The sequence below is a fragment of the Macadamia integrifolia genome, chromosome 2, assembly GCF_013358625.1.
Source record: "Macadamia integrifolia cultivar HAES 741 chromosome 2, SCU_Mint_v3, whole genome shotgun sequence".
In the NCBI taxonomy this organism is placed as follows: Eukaryota; Viridiplantae; Streptophyta; class Magnoliopsida; order Proteales; family Proteaceae; genus Macadamia; species Macadamia integrifolia.
Genome location: NC_056558.1, coordinates 14326824 through 14352329, shown reverse-complemented (window position 1 = coordinate 14352329; position 25506 = coordinate 14326824). Strand labels below are relative to the sequence as shown.

The 25506-nt window shown below is 39.4% G+C and overlaps 1 protein-coding gene across 5 annotated transcripts in view; it reads left to right on the top strand.

Moving 5' to 3' along the window:
- The first annotated feature begins 2234 nt into the window (after window positions 1–2234).
- The window catches only part of LOC122072073, a 45896-nt gene continuing 22624 nt past the window's right edge, over window positions 2235–25506 (top strand). For 3 of the 5 annotated variants that reach the window (XR_006138324.1, XR_006138323.1, XM_042636613.1), the window contains exons 1-6: window positions 2235–2374; window positions 2769–4928; window positions 9605–9722; window positions 9801–9883; window positions 19450–19515; window positions 19760–19995. Coding sequence is in view for 3 of the 5 variants with exons in the window: in XM_042636613.1 (XP_042492547.1) it covers window positions 2333–2374; window positions 2769–4928; window positions 9605–9722; window positions 9801–9883; window positions 19450–19515; window positions 19760–19995 (2705 nt within the window). In the remaining 2 variants the exon portion in view is untranslated. Of the gene's footprint in view, window positions 2375–2768; window positions 4929–9604; window positions 9723–9800; window positions 9884–19449; window positions 19516–19759; window positions 19996–20995; window positions 21385–25506 lie in introns of those variants that run through there. The other 2 variants (XM_042636615.1, XM_042636614.1) reach the window with 2 other exon arrangements.

The following is a 25506-nucleotide window of genomic DNA, read 5'->3' as shown; positions in this document are numbered from 1 at the left end:
AAACCATGGCCTCTCTTTCAAACTGTTGAGATAACCACTTTTTTTTGGGGTGGGGGGGGGGTTGGGGAAGGGGTGTGGGTTGTCTTAGAAGGATAGCCATTTTAACTATAAAGTATAAACAAGTATGAAGGTGTGTATGTAGTTTGTTCATCAAAAAACAAGGTGTGTATGTAGAAACCATGTTAGTTTATTTGTGAGGGTAAATGTATGGGTGTTAGATAATTGGTTTGGACTGATTTCGATTGTATTTTTCCAGTTTTGCCTATATACCAATTAGACTGCAACTAGATTGATAAGGTATTCGATTGGTTTTGGTTTACTCTGTTGGGTATATTTTTTTGTATGGGCTTAATTGATTCAGAATGATTTATTGGGCCTAGGCTAATATGACTTACTCCGGGTGGCATATTCTTGGCAGAATCCATTGTGGGAATAGATTAGGGTTTTAGAGATTTTATTATAAATAGAAGCTAAAGGTCCCTACGACCTTCACTTTATACTTTTTAAGGTTTTGGAAGCATCAACTCCCTTCACAAGAGTTTATGCATACGAAAGAGAATTCCAAAGGTAAAAGGCTGCATAAGATCTTAGCAGATGAGACTTCATTGAGTAATTCTTCATCGTCATCCTCATGGGATCGTTCTTTAGCTTTGGGGATCTACATCCATTGTTTAAGGGACATGTATGCTTGTTGTCCTTTTACTTTCTTAATCATGTTCTACTACCATGAAGATTTCAGATTTGAGTTCGTGTCCCTAGAACACCTAACACAATCCATTATTGATTTTTAATGGTTTTTTATCAGTTCGATCTTGTTTATTTATTTATTTTTTCTAAAGAGAAAAAAGAGAAAATTTATCATTTTTTCCCATATTTTATCGGTTCTTTTAATATTGGTCTGAACAATTGATTTTTTTATTATTTTAATTATTAAAAAAATAAAAAAAATAAAAAATAATACCAAACCAATAATGAATTCCATCGATCGGTTCAATTTGATAAATTTCTTAGTTCAATTAATCAATTTCAAGGGGCCAGGAGCTGCCAAAACTTATTCGAGATAAGAGTGTATGTCATGCAAATGTAATGGAGGAGAAATGTATCAGACTCGAGTTGTATGCCTTAGACAATAAAGGTGTCAATCGGTACCATTTCGGTATGGTACAAAAATAGGGAGTAGATACCAAACATTTGAAACTGTACGATACTGAGATACAATTTTTATTCGGTGCAAATATGCATGCTTTTGGTACGGTTCCAATTTGATATTTTTTTGTCATTTTACGAGATATATCATATATGTAATGGGTGATTCAATTAAAACAACTAAATTGATACGATCAGATACTTATCGAATCAATACGACACCAAATTAAAAAAGATACCGTTTTTTTCGACGTATGAAACCACCTTATCAAGAACCTAGTTATGAGTTACAACTTACAACGAGTGACACCAATCGCTAGCCACCAGTTAGGCACCGGCCCAAGGCGCCATTCCCTCATTTTGATAGATCCAGATGCTCTCCAACCCCTCCAGTCCACATCTGAAAGCTTGGGGGGACATATCCAAATCCTCCCAACCATTGAATTTGGGCTGGGCCTCTAAGTAGTCTAGTGGCACCGGACCAGTGGACCTTTCCGGTGCCCATTTTGACATCCTAAATGAGAGAAACGTGAGGTGTTCAGAGTCTTAAACAAGTGGGCGAGGAGACGTGACTCGTGAGGCCGTTTCAAATTCTTTTTTGATAAAGACGAGGCCGTTCCAATAAGATGAGCAAGAGCAACGGCCACGTGGTCTCCGAATTTTTCCTTTTGTAGTTAAAAAGGCGGGAAAGGTTAAAACTTTAAAATTCCTTGGACAATACACGAATTCCATCCCTCACAAGCCATATCCACTGTCAGATAATCCAATGGGACCCACTCAAAAATCTCAAAAAATCTGGGCCCTTAAATCCAACCATAAAAAATTCCAGTATTACGATATTATAATGTTTCAACTATAAACAAATCAAATCCTGTACAAGCGTACAAGGGGCCACCTAGATCAAGAAAACTATACGGGGATTCGAGATACCAAAATGACGGTGATTCTTGGACTCTGCAAATTACACTTACCAGCTCAGCCCTATACGGAAAGTTCGGACGAACCAAAACGAAAGCGACTTTCCGTAATTTTGCCTATAAATAAAATTCGGATCACCACTTCGTCGTCGTCTTCAGTCTTTACTGCTTGAATATTCTTCGCGTCTTCTCTTTCGTCTACTCTACTCCTCTACTGTAAGAATACTAAAGTAATACCGTAGACAGTTCTCCAGTGGAACTGAATTTCCATGAGCCCAAGAAAGAAGCTTATTCTCAATGAGAAGGTCGAGGTAAGTATTGTAATCTCTCTCTTTCTCTCGCTCGCTCTATCTCTGCCTCAAGTATCTGTCTTTCTCTCTCTCATTTGTCCATTCTTACTAGCTCTGATGTGTTTGGGTTTTTATTTAGTCTAGTTTTTGTATCTTTGTAATGCAATTTGGCAATTCAAATTTTCGTCCAAATGGGTTCCCTTTTTTTTTTTTGATAATGCACATTTTGGAATTACAGATTATTGTCATCTTATGGGTTCGAGACTATTGATTTTTAAAATTTGTTAAAACAGATAAATAGGGAACTTCGATCGTCATGCATTCCTCTTTGTAAATTCTGTTTGATTTTACTGAACTATCTACATATGGGTTAAATTGAGCTGATATTGGTGGTGGATTGATCATTGTTGTGTAGGTGAGGCAATTTGATGTAGGTTTGAGAGGTTCATGGCACCCTGGGGTGGTGGTTGGTGTATCCGACTTCTGCCGTCTTGTTATGTACAACGAGCTTTTGTGCGAGACAGGAGACTCAAAGCTTGTTGAGTCAATACCTATCACGAAGGCAGTGGAAGGCCTCTGCCATCGTCGCTGCCATGTTACTTCTACGTACCGGGGGCGTATCCGACCCCAGCCTTCCCCTTCCGCTGATTCTGATACTTACAGAGCCAATTTCACTTGTGGGCTCTGTGTTGATGCGTTCTATGAGGACGCATGGTGGGAAGGGGTGATTTTTGATCGAGACGAAGGCGCAGAGGTGCGCTTAGTGTTTTTTCCTGACGAGGGCGATGAGCTCAAGGTAAATGTGAAGGATTTGCGTGTGAGCCGTAAATGGGATGAGTTATTGGGTATTTGGAAGGACAGAGGTGTCTGGGTTTTGATGGAGCTGGCAGAAGAGCTTGAACAAGAAAGGCCTTTATCTCCTTTCCTGAAAAAGGTTTGGTTCCATTTACGTTCTAATGCTGGGTTTGTGAAAAAGATTTCAGAGTGGACATGTGGTGTTCGGGATTTGTGGAGTAAGTACCTAAGGGAGGTCCTTCCAAAAATTGCAGTTGAATGCGGTCAACAAACCAGTAGACAGTGCAATCTTCCACTTGTTCTCTCTGGAAATAAACGGAAGCAACTAGGGAATTCCCAGCAAACTGGTGTTGATTTCCAGTTACATTGTACCTATTTTCTGAGAAGCAACTCAAATGGCTTTCACATTGGTGGCTCGACTCAGACCAGAGGAAAAACACCATATGGTCGTCGAACACAGGAAGAGCAATCAGTTGATCTGAAGTTGGAATCTCAAGAAATCCACCAGGCTGTGGGCCGAGGACACTGGTTCTCCAGTTCAAGCAGCAGAAATGCACTGACAGGTGATGCCACTCTGAAGGAAAGAAACCAATTTGTCACCAAGGGAAGGAATTTAAAGACATTGCAGAAAGATAAAGATAATATGGGTTTGCAGGCCCTTGCAACTGGGGTAGGCAACTGTGGCAGCTTCCCTGTTTATTGCTCAGGTCATGGTAGTGTGCTATCTGAAGAAAGGCAGCCACTTAAGTTGAGACTGAGATCAATGAAATCGCAACCCTTCATAACCTGCAAAACTCAGGATAATAAATTTGTACTTGATAATTCAATTCAAGTGAAAGATATGGTAGATGATGCTGCCTTCACAGGAAAAAATTCCATAAGGAAATGTAATAGCAACAGATTCCCGGTTGATTGTGCCGTTCAGAGTGAAGTAAGTGAATCTTATGCTGTTCCACCTGAACAGAAGTCAGACAATAGAAACTTGATGAATAAGAAATCAAAGGCCTCAGTAACAGACAAACCTACTATTCAAGGGCTAATGGTGGATAATTTAAACAGGGCAAGAGAGAAGGAAAATGCTGGTTTCCTAATGCCAGAAAATGTGGTTGAAGATAACACAAACTTATCCTCCACTGAGTGCTTTCATCAGACTGAAGGAAAAGTATCTTCTGTTCTACCTAAGCACATGAGGCAGTCTGTTAAGGAAAAATCATCAGTGAGGAAGTTTGAATCTCTCTTAATTCATGAAGGCAAGGATAATGAGTCTGGAGTCCATAACTCAAAGGGGAGAGATGATTTAAAAGCTCAAGCTTCACTGTTGCAAGAAAGTCAACGTCTTTATGAACAGAATCGGAAGATTCGATATAAAACTGGAAGTAACGGAATTATAATTCCAAACTGTAACCAACAAAAAAGGAAGGGGAAGGATTCATCTGTGTTCACAGAAAAATGTAACTTACGTAGAGGAAGAAGTTACTTGAAGAAATTCCAGCAGGTTGATGGTAATATGGAGTCACAGCCCTATGAAGACAAAAGGGCATTTAATGCTCAAACAAAACATGATGAAGTTGTTAAACACCGCCGTGGACCTCTACACTTTTGTGGTTATGACAAAAAGGTCAGGCTTAAAGACATGGTATCTCGTCCTCAAAAGCGAAGGAGGAGGTACAACCATTTCCATAAAAGTGACACTATATGTGCAGCCTGTCAATATGGAGGAATTCTCATTCTTTGTGATTCCTGTCATTCCTCATATCATTCGGGTTGCGTTGGCCTTGAGGTGTGTCTTTTATTCCTAATTCCTATAGTTGTTAGTTTCTAATATAGGTTGAGAAACCAGTGAGGGGTGTTGTTTGCTAGGATATTAGAGTTTGAACTGACTTGGGCTGACTTAATAACTTCAGCGATATTGTGTTCGGCCAAAATATTTAAAAATACTGATGAGAAAAGGTTTTTTTCTTAGTATCTGGGTTATCTTCTCCTTTTCTGTAAACGGTTTAGATACTGGACAGAGGCCCTATTTTATTCGGGTGGAGTACATAGTTATGCAAAGGACTGTGCCATTCACCTGAATCTTTGACTTTGGTTGGCCATGGAAAGGGTTCTATTTGGGTAAATTACTAGTTTTCTTTGCCAAAATTTCCAACTATGGTAGATTGATGCTTTCCCTTTTTGATTGGTCATATTTTTATTAAGAGGAAAATTTAAACACATGTTCCTTTGTTCAACCTTGGTTTTCAATTATTTGAAAAAAAAAAAAAAAGATTTCATGGTCTTCAACCCCTAAATTACTGCAGTGGACTTGATCGGTGAGGTGAGATGTGTAATTTCCCAGGATTAGACTAGGATGATCTCTTAACACCTCTTGTTTTCTCCTTATTGTGGTATATATGAAGACTTGCTGTCATATGGACGAAGGGAAACAAGCAAACTGGAGTCAACAGAGAGTTTCCTATGCTTTTATCTAGGAAGATGAACGATTTGCTTTGTGACGAGTAGAGTAGAAATGATTGGGATGGAGGTGGGCTATTCCTCAATACTAACAGCTAAGGGCTTAACCTGAACCCAAATCCTTTGTTTGTTGAGTTTTAGTTCTTGGGTTTGTCCTAATGATATTGCGGAGTTGTGCATCAATGGCAAGTGGGTTCTTTTGGAAGCTGTGGTCCATTGGAACAACTCTTTTCATGTTTGATGTTAGACAGCCAGCAGAGATACCCCAATATTTGATTTAGAACTAGAGTTCCACAATATTAGTAGTCTTGTAGGAGTGAATTCATCATGTCCACAAGCCAAGCAAACTAGCAAAGTAATCAAGTATGATAAAATAAGGGAAAATAATTGCTGGTTCCTGAAAAGGAAAAGTCCTTGTAGCAGTGTAGCACTAGGAGTGCTGAAACTAGCTTTTGGTGTTTAGTGAAAAGGTTGGTGAATAGATGGAATAGGTTAGGATTACTGAAATTACAGTTCTGGTGCAATTGGCTTCGAGTTTTAAAGGCTGGAATGGGTTCCTTTATTGGTTTGGTGGATAGAAATTACAAAGTGTGGAACAGACTCTCTTTATGGGTTTGATGGCTAAATTCATGGAATTGTGTAAGGGTTCTGTTGTCCAGGTCATGGAGATTATGATGAAAATGAAGGTGAAAGAGCACACATAATGAGGTTGAAATGAGCTGCTGTAACAGTCAACAGAAAACAGGAACTAGGAAATAGCAGTTTGAGGGGCAGGCAAAATGGCACTTTGTTCCTGGCTAATTTTGTGATTTTCATACAACCTATAGGTGCTTTCTGAGTCACAATAAAAACCATTTACTAAAAGTCAAAAGCTCAACAGTCAACAATGACTTCGTATCTGTGGAACTTCCAGAAACTCTAAAAGCTACAAACCAACTGTAATTAATGCACCAAGAGTACATGAAATCAAGGCCGAGTTAAAGTTAATCTGTGATATGTTACCAACTTTGACTAAACATAACTTCTATCCTTTTTATCCTTTGAAACTGTTTTAACCCCTAATACTGCTCACTGAACCCTATCTAGTGGCATAGACTTCAACCCTGAGAATTGGGTCCTCCAGACCAAAATTCCCATAAAAACCTGCCACATCTATTGCAACCTGGAATGCACAGCTGCACACACAATGTCTTGCACTTTTCCTTTGTATCAATGCTGTCCAATGGGGTCATGATAGGAGAAGGAACTATACTATTTGATGGAAGGTCACTTCATAAAAGGGTGTACCCGGTGCATGAGGCTCCCACCACTTTGGGGTTTAGGAAGGGTCATAATGTATTGCAGCTTTACCCCCGCTTTGTGGAGAGGCTGTTTTCCGACTCGTACCCATGACCACTTGGTCACAATGGAGCAATCTTACCATTCTGCTGAGGCTTGCCCTCATTTCATGTGATGGCTTTCATTAATAGGATCAAGATGAAGTTCTCTGTTCTGGTTTACAATTTTAGGACTGCGAACATGTGAACCAATCTCTGGGATTGGAAATTGATGGCTACTCTTTCCATATGAAGAAGGATTTGATTAATTTGTTTACTCTAATGCGTTTAGAAAACTGTCTCTTCAGGGACTAACAATGCCTTTTGAAACTTTGAAGATGCTCCATATTTTTTCTTCTTGGACCACGCAACTGGTGAAGGTGATCAAAGTATACCTAAGCCCCGGCTTTGATTTATCTTGTTCAGATCTCTGCTGTGGCCTATGTTTTGATCTCGAGACTTCTGTCTATTAACAATGGAGCTGAAAGGACCACAGCTTATTGTGTTTTGGGTCATTGGAGTGCATTAATAAAGTGGGACAAGCTCTACGGCTGTTCTATTTTTTGAAGTTGGTTTTATAGTTGTGGGTCAATTTGTAATGACTTAAATAATTTTGTGTCTATGGGCCTAATCATCAGTTGGGATTTTAAATTATGGGTTTTAGCTATGTAATGGACCTTCTTACAAGATCTGACTGTGAGCTTGTAGGATTTTTGAGTCTGTTTTTATTTTATTATTATTCCTATTTTAAGATTTTACACTCTGTAGTAGCTGGATGCTTGGAATTTGTGAAAAAGAGTTCAATTTTGAGGTTCAAGGGTTGGCTGCGGTCATTTTACTTGGTTTAAGTCAGAATTTCCTAGATGCAAGTAGGAATATCTTCCCTAGTTGCTGTTACTGTTTCCTATCTTTTCTACTGTTCTGCTTTCACTTCACTGTTGGTGTCCTTTTGCTTGTTGTTAGGGTATTTCTTGTCTGCAACTTCAAGAATATTTCACAAATAACTTTACTTATTTTCTTGCTTTGTTAAAACAGATACATATTTCTCCTTTTGGAGTTCATTGGCTACTCGTTTAATCTTGAAGCGTCCTTCTGTTTCAAGAATTACTTTCTGAATTATATCTACATAATTTGCACTATTCTTTTATTATCTATGTGGGTTTATATCAGATTCCTTGAGTTCTGATTTAATTTTAGACCTTCAGAGATCTAAAATGATATTTTGTGAATCTTAACCTTAGATTCTGGTTTGGTAATTTTGCTCAAGTATTGTTGAGGGGTACTGTTCACAGCCCCATTGTAGTTTCTGTTTTCCTATTTTCTTTAATTTGTACAAAACCCTAATAAATCCTTTCCTTTTCCCCAGTTCCCACCACTTCTTCCTTGCGTTCTATCCCCAGAACTTTTTTAATCCCTAGGCTATCGTGTATCAAAACTCTTTTTGACAAGATATGATAAGTTCCAGAAAATGTATATCCACAGAAAAACTTCTTGGCCAGGAATTTTGATTGTAGCACAAACTAAGAGGAAAATAAGTGAAGGATTTTACGGAAAATTTTGAGGCTTAAAAATTTTCAGATAGAAACACTTTAGCACAGGTTCTGGCATAAAGTTGTCAAGTAGAAATACAGGGTCACAGGGCTGAAATTCAGGATGCAGATATAGGAACTAGCGGGTGCATAGTTGTGAAGGTGTAGCCTAGGCGGGCACCTTGCGTCCAGGCCCCCTCCAACACTTTGGGTCACCTAGACGCCGTGACAACTATTAGAGGGAGAGTGATGTAGATAAACCACTTAATAAGCTTATTTTATTACAAAAAAGCCTTGGGTTGGGTTATGATGTAGATAAGCCACTTAATGAGCTTATTTTATTACAACTAAGCCTTGGGTTGGGTCTTTGATCCCATGGGTTTTCTTTGTAATGGGCCACTTTGATGGGCCTAAAATATGGGTAGAAAGTAGAAATATGGGATTTAATGCATTAGTTTAGTTAGAGTCCTGTTTTAAGTCTATTTCCTTTGTTATTTCAGTTTCCTAGTTAGTTTAGGTTTCCCAATTAGTTAAGGATTGTGTTAGGCCTTTCCTTTTTAGTGTTTGAGTCAGTTTTGAGTCTTGTATGTAAGTTTGTAAGGGGCTATAGCATTGAAAACGAATTTATTAATGAAAAAAAAAAAAAGATGGCTTATGCTGTTGTGCTGTGAGATGCAGTTGGGTGAGATGCCTAAACCAGAGGGTGAGATGCCCATTCACTAGTTCTTCTTTCCCCTTCTGAACCCTACATCGAATTCTCTTTCTTTTCTTATTTTTCTTTTATTTGTTTGCTATGAGAGTGTTTGAGAGCTAGAACCAAGCCTATTGAAGGACATCTCCTCTATTCAGCCAGAATTTCAGATGCTGTTTGAGAATAGGATACTTATGATTCTAGTTCTACATTAGAGTGAAATCAGGTTGTTTGGGGTAGTACTATTTGAATCAATCACAGAGAAATAGGAGAAAAAGTTTGGCAGGTGGGAGTGACCACGTCAGGTTTTCTTTCTTTTATGCTTAGTTGTTGAGGTGGGTATGTAAATGAATCTCTAAATTCTCTACTGGTTTTCTGATTGAATCAGATGCAGAATGATTACATTTTCATTTCTTAATCAAAGTTATTTTTTTTTAATATTTTGAGCTTGATGTTTGGGATTTTTTAGGATATTCCAAATGGAGACTGGTTTTGTCCATCTTGTCAATGTGGGATTTGTGGCTTGGGAGGTTCTCGCACCAGCGATCGGTCTTTCAGCAGCAGTTGTTATCAGTGCACCAGTCAATGTATGGCCCTATTGATAACCATGTTTTTTCTGTCTATTTTGTTTCAGGGATTAACTCTGTAGTAATCTCCCCTTGTAGATCATGTGGATTGTTTGAGTAAAAGAGAACAGCCGATCTCTGGAAGTCCACCAAAGATATTTTGCAGCAAGAATTGTATTCAGGTACTTCTGTTTTACAGTTTCTAGTTTAGCGCTTTTTCTTTAAACTTTAAAATTTATTTTTATGATGGTGTTTTTGAAGAATTTCCAATTCAATATTTTTTAACCTGTAAATTATGTGTAATCTTACTATCATATTTACCTTTGTCATGTGAATTAGGACAAACAATGACATTAGGCCTTGACAACCTTGTTCTGCAAATGTTATCATTTTCTTGATCTCATAGAGGTATCTTCATTTCCCAAAGGAAGTGGCTAGATCTAACAGAGGTATCTTCCTTGGGATTGAAGTGGCTAGATCTAGCAGTGGTATCTTCATTTCCCAAAGGAATTATGTTTTTGATCTCCTTAGTGAAATAGGTATGCTTAGGTGTAAGCCTGCGGATGCCCCTATGGAGGTCAATCATCAACTGAGTAGTGCAGTGGGTGACTCTGTTGATAAAGAGCCATATCAGAGACTTGTTGGCTTTTTGACTAACTGTCCCACACTAGGCTCGATGTCTATGGGTATTGTTAGCTGTTTTCTTCATAATCCCAAGATACCTCATCTTGATGCTGTGTATCAGATCCTACGGTACTTAAAATCTGCTCCTGGAAAGGGTATTTTGTATTCTAATCAGAGGCACTTGAAGATTAAGGCCTTTACTGATGCTGACTGGGCTGGATCTGTTGATGATCGGCGATCTATCTCTGGGTATTGTACTTTCTTTGGGGGAACCTTGTTACTTGGCTTAACAAGAATCAGTCCGTGGTATCTCGGTCTAGTGTTGACGCCGAATATCATGCAATAGCCTAAGGGATTTGTGAGCTGGTATGGCTTAGGAGCCTACTGAGTGATCTCCAAGTTAATGTTGAAGGCCCTATGTGTCTGTATTGTGATAACAAGGTAGCCATCAGCATCTCCCAAAACCCTGTTCAGCATAATAGGACCAAGCATATTGAGATTGATAGACTCTTCATTAAAGAGAAGCTTGGCCAAGGGATTGTCTGCATTCCCTTTGTTAGTATTGCAAATCAATTAGCTGATGTGTTTACCAAGGCTGTTCACTGTAAGGCATTTCATCCTCTTGTCTCCAAGTTGGTTATGTATGGTATATTTGCACCAACTTGAGGGAGAGTGTTGAGATGACCATAGGTAGTTTTATTTTTACCTTGATTAAGTCTTATTATTTACTATTTACTATAGTAAATCTTGTAGCTAGGGAAGCTTAGTCAGCGTTACACTACTTTCTTTATTTGATTTATTGTAATCTTCTTATATATAAGAAAGACCTCTGTCATTGTTGACAGGTCAAATCATTCCCTAATCTCTGATTCTCAACTCTTTGTTTGGCTGCCGCATGGAGTAGCCTAGCCGTGAGAATGGGCTGCTCTCCCCTCTTCTTCTTTCTCCCTCTCCCATTGCGTTCTCTCCTTTCTCCTCTTCTTCTTCGTTGCACCTTTCCCTTCTTCCTCCTCCACTCCCTTTCTCTTCTTTTTTCCTCTGTTCCTAGTGTCGGCCATCTCGATTGGTGTTGAAACTGCTGCAACTGCTCAACTTGGCTCACCTTCCCGCCGGCCACCTGCTTGCTTGGTCAATAGATGATTTGGGGTTTGACTTCTGGGCTAGCTACTACCCGACTGTCGTCCTGACAGTCCTGTTGTCCTTTTGGGCATGTCTCCCACCAAGACTACTGTCTGCCTGTCTCGCTGGTCGTCAGCCCTTTTGGATGTCACTTGGATGTCCAACTATCCGTTGGCTTGCTTGCTCCACTAGTTCTACCTCTCGGTTGGCTGCTCTCCAAGCTTATAGCCCTTTTGGACGCCACTTCTGGCAGGCCTACTATCCCATTGGTCGTCAACCCCTCAAGGAAGGGGTCTGTCTGCTTGCTCGCTCCTCCACCATTGTTGTCTCCCACCCCCTGGCCAGCAAGCCTGCCTTTCGGTTTGTTGGTTTGGATATTTGTCCCGATCGACAACACCCTCTTCGATACTAGCCCGTCAGGCAGCTCTTGGCTGGCAGCCATTCTGCTATTGCCCTCCGAAAGGCTAGTGCCTCCGCCTTTGGCGACCCCATCTGCTAGGCTGTGGCCATCTGCAAGTCTAGCGTTCCACTGTGGCTGCCTCTTTTTTGGTGGTATTCCTTCTTTGTGTTGGTGACTAGGAACTGTTGAGATTAGAGTGTTAGGGTTTATAGTTCTCTTCCCAGTTTTGATTATTTTGCCCTTCTCTTCTGTTTGGGCATCAGGGCCGGGTTGTAGAAGTTTTCTTAGCCCATGTGGGTCCTGATTATTGCCCTTTATGGGATTTTGTATCCTTTATTGGGATTGTAACTCCCCTTTTGGGGCTATATTTTCCCCCTTCTTTTAATACATTAACTATTAAAAAAAAAAAAAAATCAAAAGGAAAGTCGTCCTTGTATGTTAGGAGTAAGTGATTAAGTGTAATGGTTTTCCAATTGTAGAAGCGTGCAACAATTGTGGTTTATTTTCACTGAAAACTTCAATTTCTAGTAATAAAGCAATGTGGGGAAGTAACTATAGATGAGAATATCAATGGTTAGAACCTTTAAAGTTTGGAACTTCAATACCATGATAGTGGAAGTACTTCAACGGATAATATCAATGGTTACTGTATAGAACCTTTAAGGTTTGGAACTTCAACACCCATGAAAGTGGAAATACTTTATGGAAGTTTATGGAAGCCTATAAAATATTTGTCATGGTAGTCCATTTCCAAAAAATGGAATTTTAGATTGAGCTTTAGGTAATGCTAGAACTAGCACCAATATTGATATAAGGCAGCCAGGCAAAAACATGACACTCATCTATAATGGTTAAGAAGATTAATTCTTATAGAGATGCATAGTGGCATGTGTTTGGGAAATTATGGTTCAAGAATTCATTTTGCTTTTAATAGGTTCCCTTTGAAGAGAACTGCTAGCTAAATTAATTGGCAGTGGCTTGTCAGTGAAAAAATTTTGGTGGGTATTTTTTTGTTGTTTTTAGGGGAGGGGGAAGGTGAGGGACAGGAGTAGGGATGTAAACAGATAGCTGAAAATCCGAATTCGATTTCATCCGTATCTATTTAGGGGTATCTGTATCCGGTCAATGGGTATCCGGATCCGAATTCGAATTGTATAGCAATAATTATCCGGTCCGATTAGATAATCAGTTAATGTTTTTTTAGGGTTTTTGAAGTTTAGACGGGTTCTAGAGAATGAGGACAAGAGCTAAGACAACTTAGATTATTTGATGGTTTGCCTCCTAATAGGCAAAGAATAACTTATTCTTGCTTTTGGCTTATATAATACTTTTTTGGGTGAATAGTAAATGCATTAATAGAAGGGGGAGAGGGAAAATATAGCCCTAAAGGGGGAGTTTCAAGCCCAATAAGGGATACAAAAGCCCATAGAGGGCACCAACTAGGATCCACTTGGGCAAAGAGAACTTCTACAACCCGGCTTGGATGCCCAAACAGAAGTGAAGGGAAAACCGGAAAGAGAACCACAAACTCTAACAATTTAATCTCAACACAAGTTCCTAGTCGCCAACATGAAGAAGGAGCACAATGGTAAAGAGGCAGCCACGGTGGAGGAGCACTGGCCTTGCGGATAGCCACGGCCTAACGGATGGCGTTGCTGAGGCGGATGGGCACCAGCCTTTCGGAGGGCAACAACGGAGTGGCTTTTGGACAAGAGCAGTCTGACGGGTAGTTGTTGAAGAGGCTGCTGCCGATCGGGATAGAGATCCAACAACTAACAGACTAAAAGGTAGGTTACCAGCGGCTTGCAAGCCCAGCGGGGGTGGCTGAGAATGAGGGTGGAGGCCAACGCGACGAGTAAGAGGACAGCCTAAACGAGCCTGGCATCCTGTAGGGTGGCCAACCTTGAGGGGTTGACGATTAATGGGACAGTAGGCCTAGCGGGAGTGGCATCATCCAGAATGGCTACAAGCTCGGAGAGCAGCCGATTGAGAGGCGAAACTGGTGGAGCAACCAGGTCGGCGAATAGGCCAAATGAGCCTGGTGACATCTATAAGGGCTGATAGCCAAGAGGGCTAATGACCAGTGGGATAGCAGGCTTGGCAGGGCGGCAACCAGGTGACAGCTAGCCTTAGAAGGGGCCAACACCAACTCATCAACTGACCAAGCAAGGAAAGAGGCCGGTGGGAAGGAAAGCCGAGCGGTTGCAATAGCCTCAACACCGATCAAGATGGCTGACACTAGGAATAGAGGGAGATAGAAGAAGAGAAAGGGAGTGGAGGAGGAACAAGGGAGCGGGAGTGAGAAGAAGGGAAAGAGGGCAGAGGGAGTGAGAAGAAGATGAGGAAGAAGAAGAGGGAAAGGGGAGGTGCAAAGGAAGAAGGAGGGAGAAGAGAAGAAGAGAGAGAGAGAAGGTGAAGGGAGGGGCAGATTTGAGGAGAAGGGGGGGGGGAGCAGCCCAGCCTCACGGCCAGGCTGCTCCAAAGCAGCGGCCACAAGGTTGCTTCCTTCGCTTCGAGCGTTTCTGTCGCTTAGGGTTTTCGGGGCCTGGTCATTGCACTAGCGATTTATGGAAATATTACATGCACTAATGAAGAAAACAAAGTGCCAATGGTTAATGGGTATCTCCAGCCTGCCTGGATAATGCAATAGGTCCTATTATGTATTGATGTCACAAAATTTGCAATTCAGAATAGACAATCAGTCTGATTAGACAGCCCTAGTTTACACTTCTGCCTGACAGAACCATTTGAATTGTTATTCTCTGGTCTGGATTATTAATATTTCTAGCCTGGTTTAGTGCCTCTTAATATCTGACACAGATCATAGGGAGAATATTCTAGAATATCTAGAGGAGATTTGAGTGAGAAATATTCTGTTAAAGATATTCCGGCTACTATGGGGATTGGGGGTTTCACTTTGTGGCTTCATACTTTCTATTTTGTATGGTTGGATAGATATGCTACAACCCATCCATAGTTTCTATAATGCTCTAGATAGTTTCTATTTTGATGGAAGACTTAAATTGTAAGGGATCCTCCTACCACATTAGAGGTTTCAGTTTCTATGATGCCATAAATATTGAAGATAGGCTTAGACCCTTGAACTATTGAAAAAAAAAGTTAGTGGTGATGCTGTCCTTTCAAACTGTGGTGATGCAGTTCTAGTCCTCTTTATGGTGATTTCATCAGACCCTATTGTGGTGATTCCAGTGCCGCAGGCCAGGTGGTAAAGCTTTGGTCATATCCTTTTTATTTTCTTCTTTCATATGAAAAAAAAAAAAAATTTGTTCGAGAGTTTTGTTCTTTATACTGGTTTGTCCCTATATGCAATCTTGTTGCGATTGATTTCTCGCTGGCTTTATTGGTTCGAGATCGATTCTGCATCAATATCATAATATTATGTGGATCGGTATGGAATATTTTGAGGAAAAGGGGTATTGTTTAGATCCATGATTGGTTGGCTTGTTAACTATTGAGAGGAAATTTTGTTATCAAAGTTTTAAAAACAAACATTACTCAAATGGAATATTATTACATATCTTAAAAGATTTGAAAATTTCTAAAATACAGAATATTATAATACATTAATACCAATACCAAAAGAAAAGGTCATTAAATTGGTTTCCCACAGATTTACTAGAAAATAAAGGGCGTACCCGGTTCATGAGGCTCCCGCATGTGCAAGGTCCCGGAGGGGGGGGGGAGAACTGCCTTACCCCAAGAATGTCGAGAGGCTGTTTTGACCGCTTGACCACAGATTTAATAGATCAATCGCAATATATTATCTTACCAAACCAAAAGGATTTGGAAGTGGTCTCCTATAAGTGACAAAAGGGAACATACTTATATAACATGGTCTTTTTTTTGACATCATGCGGTGAACTGTTAGAGACTCGAGACAGGTTGGTTCATCTTGAGGCTGTTGTCTGGTCTACTTGTGGGTTCATCTATGTTAAGATATCTACCACGATATGGGGAGTGTCCCTATCGTTGATGATATTTACTTCCTTGTGTTGCGTTAGTTTATTTCTTTCCCTAGTTAGGATAGATCTCTACTTACTAATTAGGATAGACTTCCTATTTTATCTTGCTTGTGGCACGGGGACTTAGTTTCCTAGTTTGATTGTACTACTTTGGGTGTTAATAAATATTGATGGTAGGGGGGACTGGGAAACACACTCGGCTGCTCCCCTCTTACAGTCTCTCTCCTCTTCTTCTCTCTCAATCTCTTTCTCTCCTCGTACTCTCTCAAGTTACTGGTTGCAGATATTGGGTTTGTAACAATCTAGAATATGATTTTCCGACTTAGGTTGTAGCTGTAGTTTGGGAAATTTGTAGGGCCTTACAAATCCTAAAGCAGGGCCAATGAGTAACTCTATAGATAAACATGTTATTATAGATCATTTTTTCAACTACACTCTCTTAGTTTGGAACTTGTATGATATTGAACACTGTGGTTAGAAAAGTGGGAAAATAAAAAATAACACTTGGTCGCATTTAATGCCTTGTTCGCCTTAAGGCGAGCGACTTGTTGCCTAAGCACTTAGGCATCCCTCTAATGCCTTTGTTCGCCTTAGCGCCGTGGCAACTATCATAGTTTTTAAGACGCTGGTGGCACTGATGCGGTCTAGAGATGGTAAGGCAGTGCTTCGCCTTATTGAAGTGGCGCCTTATGGGTTTTTTTTTTTTTAAACACATTTTAAAATTACTTGATGAAGATTCCAAATATAGATTTTTTATTGGTAGGTGTATGGTTTTGTTAACACTTGAGATGTATGGGATCAACTTTACTCCACAAAAAATAACCAAAACAAACAAAACAAAAACCCGATTCACAAACAGGGTTTGGATTTTGTCAAGGGTTTTAAGAAAGGGCTTTGAGAAGGAATCAAAGAACAAAGAAGAACCACTGATCCAGGCGACCATTTTGCTCCGGCAGTGGTGAGCTTCATTCTTCTTTGACAGGAGTAGAGATATAGTGGATGACCTTAGGGCTTAGGCACTCATTTTGGCCTCATAGAGGTAAGTATAATAAATACTTGTATTTTTTATGTCTTCTTTTCTTTATATTTATAATTTTATTTTATAATTATGTATTTATATTATATGTTAATATGTTATGATGATTGATGATTGATGAAGATGAACTTAGTTTATTCACTTTATTGATTTGTTTTTTTGATGAATATTTTACATTGGTATGAATATGAACTTTTAATATTTATTTAACATATGAGTAATAGGATTCAACTGGGATTTGAGCCAAATACATTGGTTTTATAAAAAAAATTACATAGGAACGCTTTAGTCGATAAGGCGACGCTTTATGCCCACCTTATCACTATGGCGCTCCGAAAGACCCTTAAACTCTTCCATCGCCTTACCACCTTAAAAATTATGGTAAATATGCATGGTATGGTCTATTCCATTAGTGTCTACTGAAATCCAAATTAACGTTTTTACTTGAGACTTTGACGCAGTCAGTGGTTGAAGCATTTCCACGCTTCCACCAAAGTTTATCATTTTCTCGATTAAAAATATAGGTCTTGGTCAATTTGACGGAAGTTTCAATGAGATCTGACCAAAATTTTATAATTTGAGAAGTCAGAAGAACTTCAGGTAACTATTTTTTTGTTCTGATAGATGTGGCAATAGTCTGGCTGACCTATTGGAACCATGGACAACACCTTAAACATGAAGTTTTGGACATGAATGCCGCTCTGCTAACTAAGAAAAACACTGACGTGGGTGAAATTCATATTCTGGAGTGATGCTTATTGGGAATGTAAAAGTAAAACTCTATGATTTATCAGCGAAGGTATTTCAGTTGTAAATCAAAGAGATTAGGGTTAGAGATGAGGGAGAAGAAGAGAGGAAGGAAGAAGAAGGAGAGGAGTTGAGAGGAGAAAGAGAATGAAGAGTGCAAATCATGGGGGAGCATTTTCCTCTTGCCACCTATATTAGGTTCAAACTAGTAACTTGGGAAAATTATATAGTCCTTCCTGGGGAGGTAAAAGAGAAAAAAGGAAAATACAACTTAGGACAACTATATATGAAGACGGTTCCTTAAGTACCCCTATTACATAAACTCCAACAATTTCAAGGCAGGATCAAGTTTTCATTTGAAGTAACTATTCTTGATGGATTTCAAACTATGATTGAAAAATTGCCCTTATCCATTGACCAGTAATATAAGCTATACCATTTTCTTAATCATTTCACCCTTAATATTTTCCTCAAAAAAGTAATTATACTCTTTCCTTAATATTTTCATCATTTTACCATTGGTGTTCTTTCAGGATGAGTTTCTGGCTGCCTGGCTTGCCTGTCTCATCTAATCATGGGTTGATTTTCATGCCAATCTGAGCCATGTGTACGAAGAATATTACTTTACAAATTATTCTGAAGAACAGAGAAATCGATGTAGTTGCACTTATCATGTCTGGACTGGCATGACTCAATCTGGAAACCCAGATTGAGAAGAACTGGGTTCAAACCTCATTGTCAGTTCCATAGGAGTATTTAGGAGATTATTTAATTGTTTGGGTTATTCTTGTAATCTTCTATGTTAAATATACATAGGGAGTTTGTTTCAATTTCCCAGTTTGAGTTCAATTTCCCATTGAGTAAGGGTAGAGTTGAATAGGAATATTAATATTTGTTTTCTTTTCTTTTTCCATCAATGCAGTTCTCTCTCCTCTCAGTTACAATCTTCTTCACTTCTTTCTTCCTTTTTCTGTTTCTGTTGCTGTTCTTCCTTCTGAATTCCTATCTTTATTGTTGAGATTCGATATCTTTTACTGGTTCCTATTGTTGAATGATACGGTTGGAACTAAAAAGAATATCCGCGGAATGGATCCACCATACCTCTCCCATCCCATTGGGCCTGAGATTTGGGGCATGACTCTCCCTGCCTTAGAAAACTCTAATACTTGATTGTTAGTCCTATAACCAAACCTGCTGTGAGATATTTCTTTGTGATGAAACCTGGTTCTGAAATTACTGCCCAGCCTGGTTTCAGCAAGCTTTGTCTTACTTCATGTGTTTTATTTTGAACTGCTAAAAAAAAGAAAACTCTAATCCTTGATTGTTAGTCCCTATAACCAAACCTGCTGTGAGATATTTCTTTGTGATGAAACCTGGTTCTGCAATTACTGCCCAGCCTGGTTTCAGCAAGCTTTGTCTTACTTCTGGTGTTTTATTTTGAACTGCTAAAAAAAGAGAACCCAATGCACGAAGCTCCCGCTACTGCAGGGTCTTGGAGGGGCAAATGTATGCAGCCTTACCCCCTGCTTCGTAGGAGAGACTGCTATCCGATGATTTTAAAAGGGTTTTGCGATAGGATTCTTCTCCCAAAGTTTCAGCTTGGGTGAGAACTGTGAGATCTCTTATCTTCAATCAGTTTGGGGGTGAGGAAAACCTTATTTTGTAATTTGCATATAAAAACAACTATTTTTTCTTTACACAAACCCCCCTGCTTCCTGATTTTATTCTGTTTTATCCCCATTCTAATATTCAGTGCCAGATTAAAATTTATTTACCTATTAGTCTCAGTTTTTGTTTTCCACTTCCAAAAGGGTCCTAAACTGTTCAATTTATTTACAGGAACTGCCACTGCCCTTTATATTTGGATTTATCGCTGGGGTGGGCGCACAGCAACCAAAAAGCTGGGTTTCTAACGAAGGGTTGCATTAGAATCTTCTTATTGCTTTGATGCCTTCACTGATTATTTAGATTTTTGGTCATTGTGGACTGTGGTTGGGTTATAACTTATAAGGCTTTTCACCAGTTTCTTATTTGTTGTCAGCTAATGTTTGAGGATGTGTGTGCACATTTTTGTGTCCCACAGTTCTATTTTTTCTTTCCCTAAATCTGTTTCTGTTTAAACTTTCAGAACTTTATTATTGCTTTTCAGATTTTTGGTCATCTTCATCAAATTCTTGGCAAATCAAATCCAACAAGCATTGAAGGCTTATCCTGGACTATGTTGAGACGAGGGAGAAATGATAGTTACTTTGTTGAGGCACAGTCAAAGATTGATTATCAGGTTAAGCTATCACATGCCTGGAAAATCATGCATGAGTGCTTTCATCCTATCATTGAGCCTCGTTCAAGAAGGAATATTGTTGTAGATGTTCTTTTTAATAGAGTGTAAGTCCTCTTTGTTTCTGCTACTTGCGCTTGTTTATTTCCTCTGTTTATTGTTGCTCCACAATTAGCATATGGTGAAATTGGCTCTTTTCTGTATTGTGGATGCTTATTCTTTTTTCGTATATTTGTTGTTTTTATATCTTCTGAGATAAGTAAAATATGACTCTGTAAGAGTTTTTTGTTTAAAAGAAAGAGCATGTCTTTCTGGATTTATATTTAGCTTCATGTTTTATAAGAATATTTTATTCATTATTTGCAATTTCGATATGTTTAGCTTAGCTGACATTCTGAATTCTTTATCAAGATCTTGCTCTGCTTCTTTTTTTTGTGTGTTTAAAATGTTGAAAATATTTTCTGCGAAGTAAGTTGATGATAGCTTCATAAATTTTATCATCTGTATATTCAGTTGATTATTTAGACTTGCATAAGCTAAACACTTGATGAATGATAGCTTATGGGTTCTGAATCGCACACAACTTCTTTATATCCAGATGTATCATCTTGCAAAAAGATGTACGACTGGTGTTAGCTTACAAGTTGGAAAGACACTAAACTGAACCACTTCATGCACATTTAAAAAATGTGTGGCTGAGTTGGAAATTGCCCACTCAAAGTGATACTATCCATCATCTATGAGTGCTTGGCTGTATAGAAGTTGCTCTCTAGATTTTATCATATTTGTAAAACTGATAATGCTTACCTAGGTGTGGTATAAAATTGATTTTCTGGAAACAGTTGTGTGCTAAAATGATTGTGTCATGGATTGCAAGTTGGAAATTATTATTTTACATAAAATGGTGCATTTATATTTATGATAAAAATGCAAAATCAGAAAAAAAAGAAAAAGAAAAAAAAAGAAGAGTTGATTTTTTGCAATTTAATTGTTCCTATTGCTTGAATATAATGTTACTTGGCAGATTAAATCTGGTGAACATAATTTTTTCCGAGGGCATGAATTATTTGTAAAAAATGCTGTTGATGCTTGTTGTGCTTTGTTTAGGGTCGGAAACTGGACATTTTCATTTCTGTTTTGGAAGGACAGGATGAGACAAATGGTTGTGTAGTTGGAGAATGGCTACTTTGAGACTGTCATAGTGTCATGTCAACTATGCCTTATTACTTTGTGTGGGTTTAATTTTGGACCACAGACCAAGAAAGGTTGCAAGTTCCAAACCTTGATGTTGTCAATAGTGTGATGAACTCTTCATAATATCTACCTGCAATTAGGCAGTGGACTAAGTGGTGGACTTTGATACTTAGTATTTATACTGGATGACCTTGCTTCAGTGATTTGCATATTTCCTCTACTTCGAGAGCTTCCTCTACTTCGAGAGCTATCTTTAATATAGATATACATAAAAGACTTTTTGGGTGTCCAATAATTTATCATTATATATTTGCAGGCTTTTTTATGTTTACTTCTTTGAAATTATACATACTGCAGGGATTTGAATGTTCTTCTTCTATCACAAGTATAAATCTATATAATAATTGATAGATCCAAGACTCTGTAATTATAGGCTCACAGTAATAAACATGTATTCTCCATCTTTTTAGTCTCTATTTTGCTCTTATTTTCAATAAAATCAGTTATTCACCCAACAAAATGGGAGGGCGGTTACATGTTTACAGGCGTCCTAATTCTAGGTTCCTGTCTAGTTTGATAACATGCATGTATTCTAGTTATAAGCTAACAGGTCAGATGTAATAATTAGAGGTTGAAAGGGTGACCAGCTGGTACATCATTTCAAAAACTGATTGAGTAAGCTGATCAGTTATTCCTAAGAAACCCTTTAACGAATCGGATCAGGTTACTTTTCCATGTTAATGTAACTTCGTCTGAGATCAATCAAGTGCAAAATTCACAATTATATTTGTAGTATTTGACTGGCCAAAGCTATACTTGGTTGGTCTATTTACTGGTTTCAAATGAGCCAAGTTTGTAGACCTGTTATTTCCATTAATTTTAGCTATGTGCTCAGTTTTTCTGTTTCCTTGTGGGATATAGGTGTGTATAATTACTCAGATTTTAGGTTTATGCAGTAGCAGGCCAGTTTTATAGGCCGAGTTAGACTACATATTCATCGAATGATCCCCATTGGTGTAGTCTGAAAGATTCAGTATGTATCTATGTGATCGACCTTGGACAAAGTGGATTGCAGAAAGGGAAGGAAAAATGATATCTAAACTTTCGGTTGACATTTCAGCAATTGTTGAAGACTTGGAATTTATTGTTGTCGTAGGTAAATGTCTTCACTACCGTTTCATCTAAAAGCTCGAACTTTTAGGGAAAGGAAGCGTCAATGTATACATCAACACTCCCTTGCACTTGCAAGCCAAGATCCCATGGTCCTTGCATGTGGAGCTCACACATCACCGAGGGAGAAGAAATGTTGGGAAAACTCTTTCGGTGCACTTCCTCGGAGTTGAACACTTGACTTCCTTGCTCTAATACCATGTTCGCTACTGTTTAACCTAAAAGCTCCTCGAACTGTTAGGGAAGGGCATCGTCAATGTATATATCAGCAAAATGTGGGATTATTGAAGAATGTTACACAACTACCTTGATGGCACAATGGCTTTGAAGAGGTTTTTGATGCATTTCTGCATATTAGATCATCTGTGGGACATCAAGTGATGGTCACTAGCTGTTAGACTTTGTTGTATCTCACTCACCTTTGTGGCGGAGTGGTTAGAGGGTCAGTTCTTCATGATTATAATGCTATCTTCTAAGTGATGTGATGGGGACATCTACGTATACCAGTGGCGTAGGCGCAAGGCCCAGCCACACATGCACTCTATCTGGCTGGAGGAAAACTAGAAGAAGGAAGAAAAGAGAAAGAAAGCTGCTGGTCGACCTCTGCCGTGAGAATGAGGAAAGAGACTATCGCTGGTCTCTTTCCTTCTCTCTCCTATCGTCCAGATCTTGTGGACCCCACTGCTTATGTGTTAATTAGTATTTTTATTTCCTAAGATCTTGTTTATTTAGGCTTTTGAATTAAGTAGGAAACTACTTTATTTATTTATTTTTTTTTTGGAAACTTCTTTATTCCGAGATTATTTCCTAGGATTTACCTTTCTTTTTTTTTAGTAACTAGTTCATTACTTATGTAAGGCCATTGGCCACGATGGGAGAGAGTTAATGAAATTTATTTTGAAAGACAAGAAAGCTGTCGCCCCTCTCTCTCTCTCGTCTCTCATTCTCGGTTTCTCTCTCTTTTTCGCCTCCCCTCTCTCTCACAACTTTCTCTCCCATTCTCTCTCTCTTTCTTGATTTTCCCCCTCCCCTTATCGACTTTCATCTCTCTTTTTTTCTGTTTCCTGTTTTCTCTGTTGCTGCTGCCCTATTGCAGCCACTGTTCACAGTCATTGGAGATTACCTTGATTGAGAAAACCCCACCTAGGTTGCTGCTGAGTTCCTAGTCAACAAGTTGGGCTGCTGCCGAGCATTACACCATCAAGCTGAACCTTCCACTGCATCAAATCAGGTGGACTACATCTCTTTACTTTGGATGACCTTGAGTTCTTTTCTCCTCAGACTATGGACAACAAGAAGATAAGTAAAACCCCCCTTGTTCCACACTCATTGGCTGCCTATTATTTTCATTATTCCCCCCACTGAAACCTGAAATATACTCTGTTTTTCAAGCCATTATTTACTGTTATCCTAAAGAAATTCCTGCTGTTTTACCTTTCATTAGTTGGCTGATTTTAGGACATTGTTTGGTTTACTTATCTTGCTTAATGTCTTGATTGATTGGTGCTAAACTTAACACATATTTGCTGCCATGTTCCCTTCCCCATATCCCCATTTGACACTTCAGTAGTTTTAAGTGCTTTTCATGCTTGGATTAGTATTGATCGTTGCCGCCCTATTGGTTAGTCTAATATTTTTGCATGTTAAATATGTATTTTGTTGAGCAACTGTGAACCCAACCCAATTCAAGACCTATTGAGTATCCCTTGTCTAGTGGATTGACCCCTTGTAGGAAACCTAGTTGTCTAGGTCCCCTCCCTACATCATCTTGGTATCAAAGCATGGTTTTGTCTAGGTTTAGGGTAATTAGGTACTGCTGTCCATTGTTTACATGTCTTACCTTCTGAGGTCTAGTCTTTGTCACAATCTGTCCGTAGTCGAGTTTGAGTTAAGAGAGCGTTATTATAGGTTAGAGGACACCCTTTTCTTTCTTAGATTGGCTGGACCAAATAGCATTGAATGCTATTCCCACCAAAAGCACACACTTGAGAGGAAGATTTCTGACCTCAAGATTGAGAGGGCTAACTACCTATCTCAATTGGAGATTTTGAGTAGACCTTGAGTCATTGGTGGCAACCGTGCCTTGGTTGCCCATCTCCTTATGTCCACTCGTAGTGGTAGAGCATACTAGAATATGTTTGACCCTCCTAGCACCCCCACCCAACCTGAGCAGTTGGCTAAATTCATGAAAGCCATCCAAGCTACCCTCCAAGCTAACCAAGCTGTACAGGAGACACAGGCTGCCCATCTCCAAACCCTTACCGATAAGTTGGCTTCCCTCGAAACAAGTGCCAAAAACCCTGATGGACGGCAAGGCCATAACACAACTGGCACTGAACTTAGGGACAGAGGCCTTAACCCTAAGGAAGTGAACGAGAATAACCACACTGATGGTTATGACCGGATATAGGATAACTTCCAAGGCCCAGGGCGTGGTGGAGGTCGGGGTAGGGGTCGAGGACCACCGCCATGACACCATACCCAATATGGAGATGATGAGGGGTATGAGCATCATGATAGGGACTTTGATGTCAGACAGATGATTAAGGTAGATGCCCCTACCTATGATGGTTAGATTGATGCTAGGATCCTCCTAGATTGGATTAAGCAGATGGATAGGTACTTCGATTTTTACGATATGCGTGAGGAAGTCCGCTGCCGATTTGCTAACTTCAAGCTTATCGGAGTTGCCCAGAACTTCTGGACAGACTTAGAGTACCAAGAGGACCACCTAGGACTTGAGCCAATCACCACCTGGGTAGAAATGCAAGAGAGGCTCAACAGAGAATTTTTACTTATCACTTAGAGGCTCCAGTTGTTGAATGAAATGAATACCCTGAAGCAAGGAAAGTTGACTGTGACCAAATACATGAGCAAGTTCAATGAATTGAAAATTAGAAGCCGTATTCGGGAGGATGTTGAGCAGACACTATCCAGATTCCTTACTGGGCTCAACTCCGAAATTCAGTCTCATATGGGACCCCACCTAGTGCGAGACTTTCCACAAGCCTTCAAGATACCCTTAAGGTGGACCTCCATGAGAACTTATTTTCAGAGGAAAAGCTTCCAAGCTGGGGAGTCCCAATTTATAAAACCACCCCAAGGCTCAACTGGATTCCCAAAACCCCCTGCTGCACCACAACGTCAATTTGACAACAAGGGTAAATGAATTTTGGGAAGAGTACCCAAGAGTAGTGGGCAACATCAGTGCTTCAAGTGTCGCTGGTTTGGTCACTTCTCCAGAGAGTGCTCTC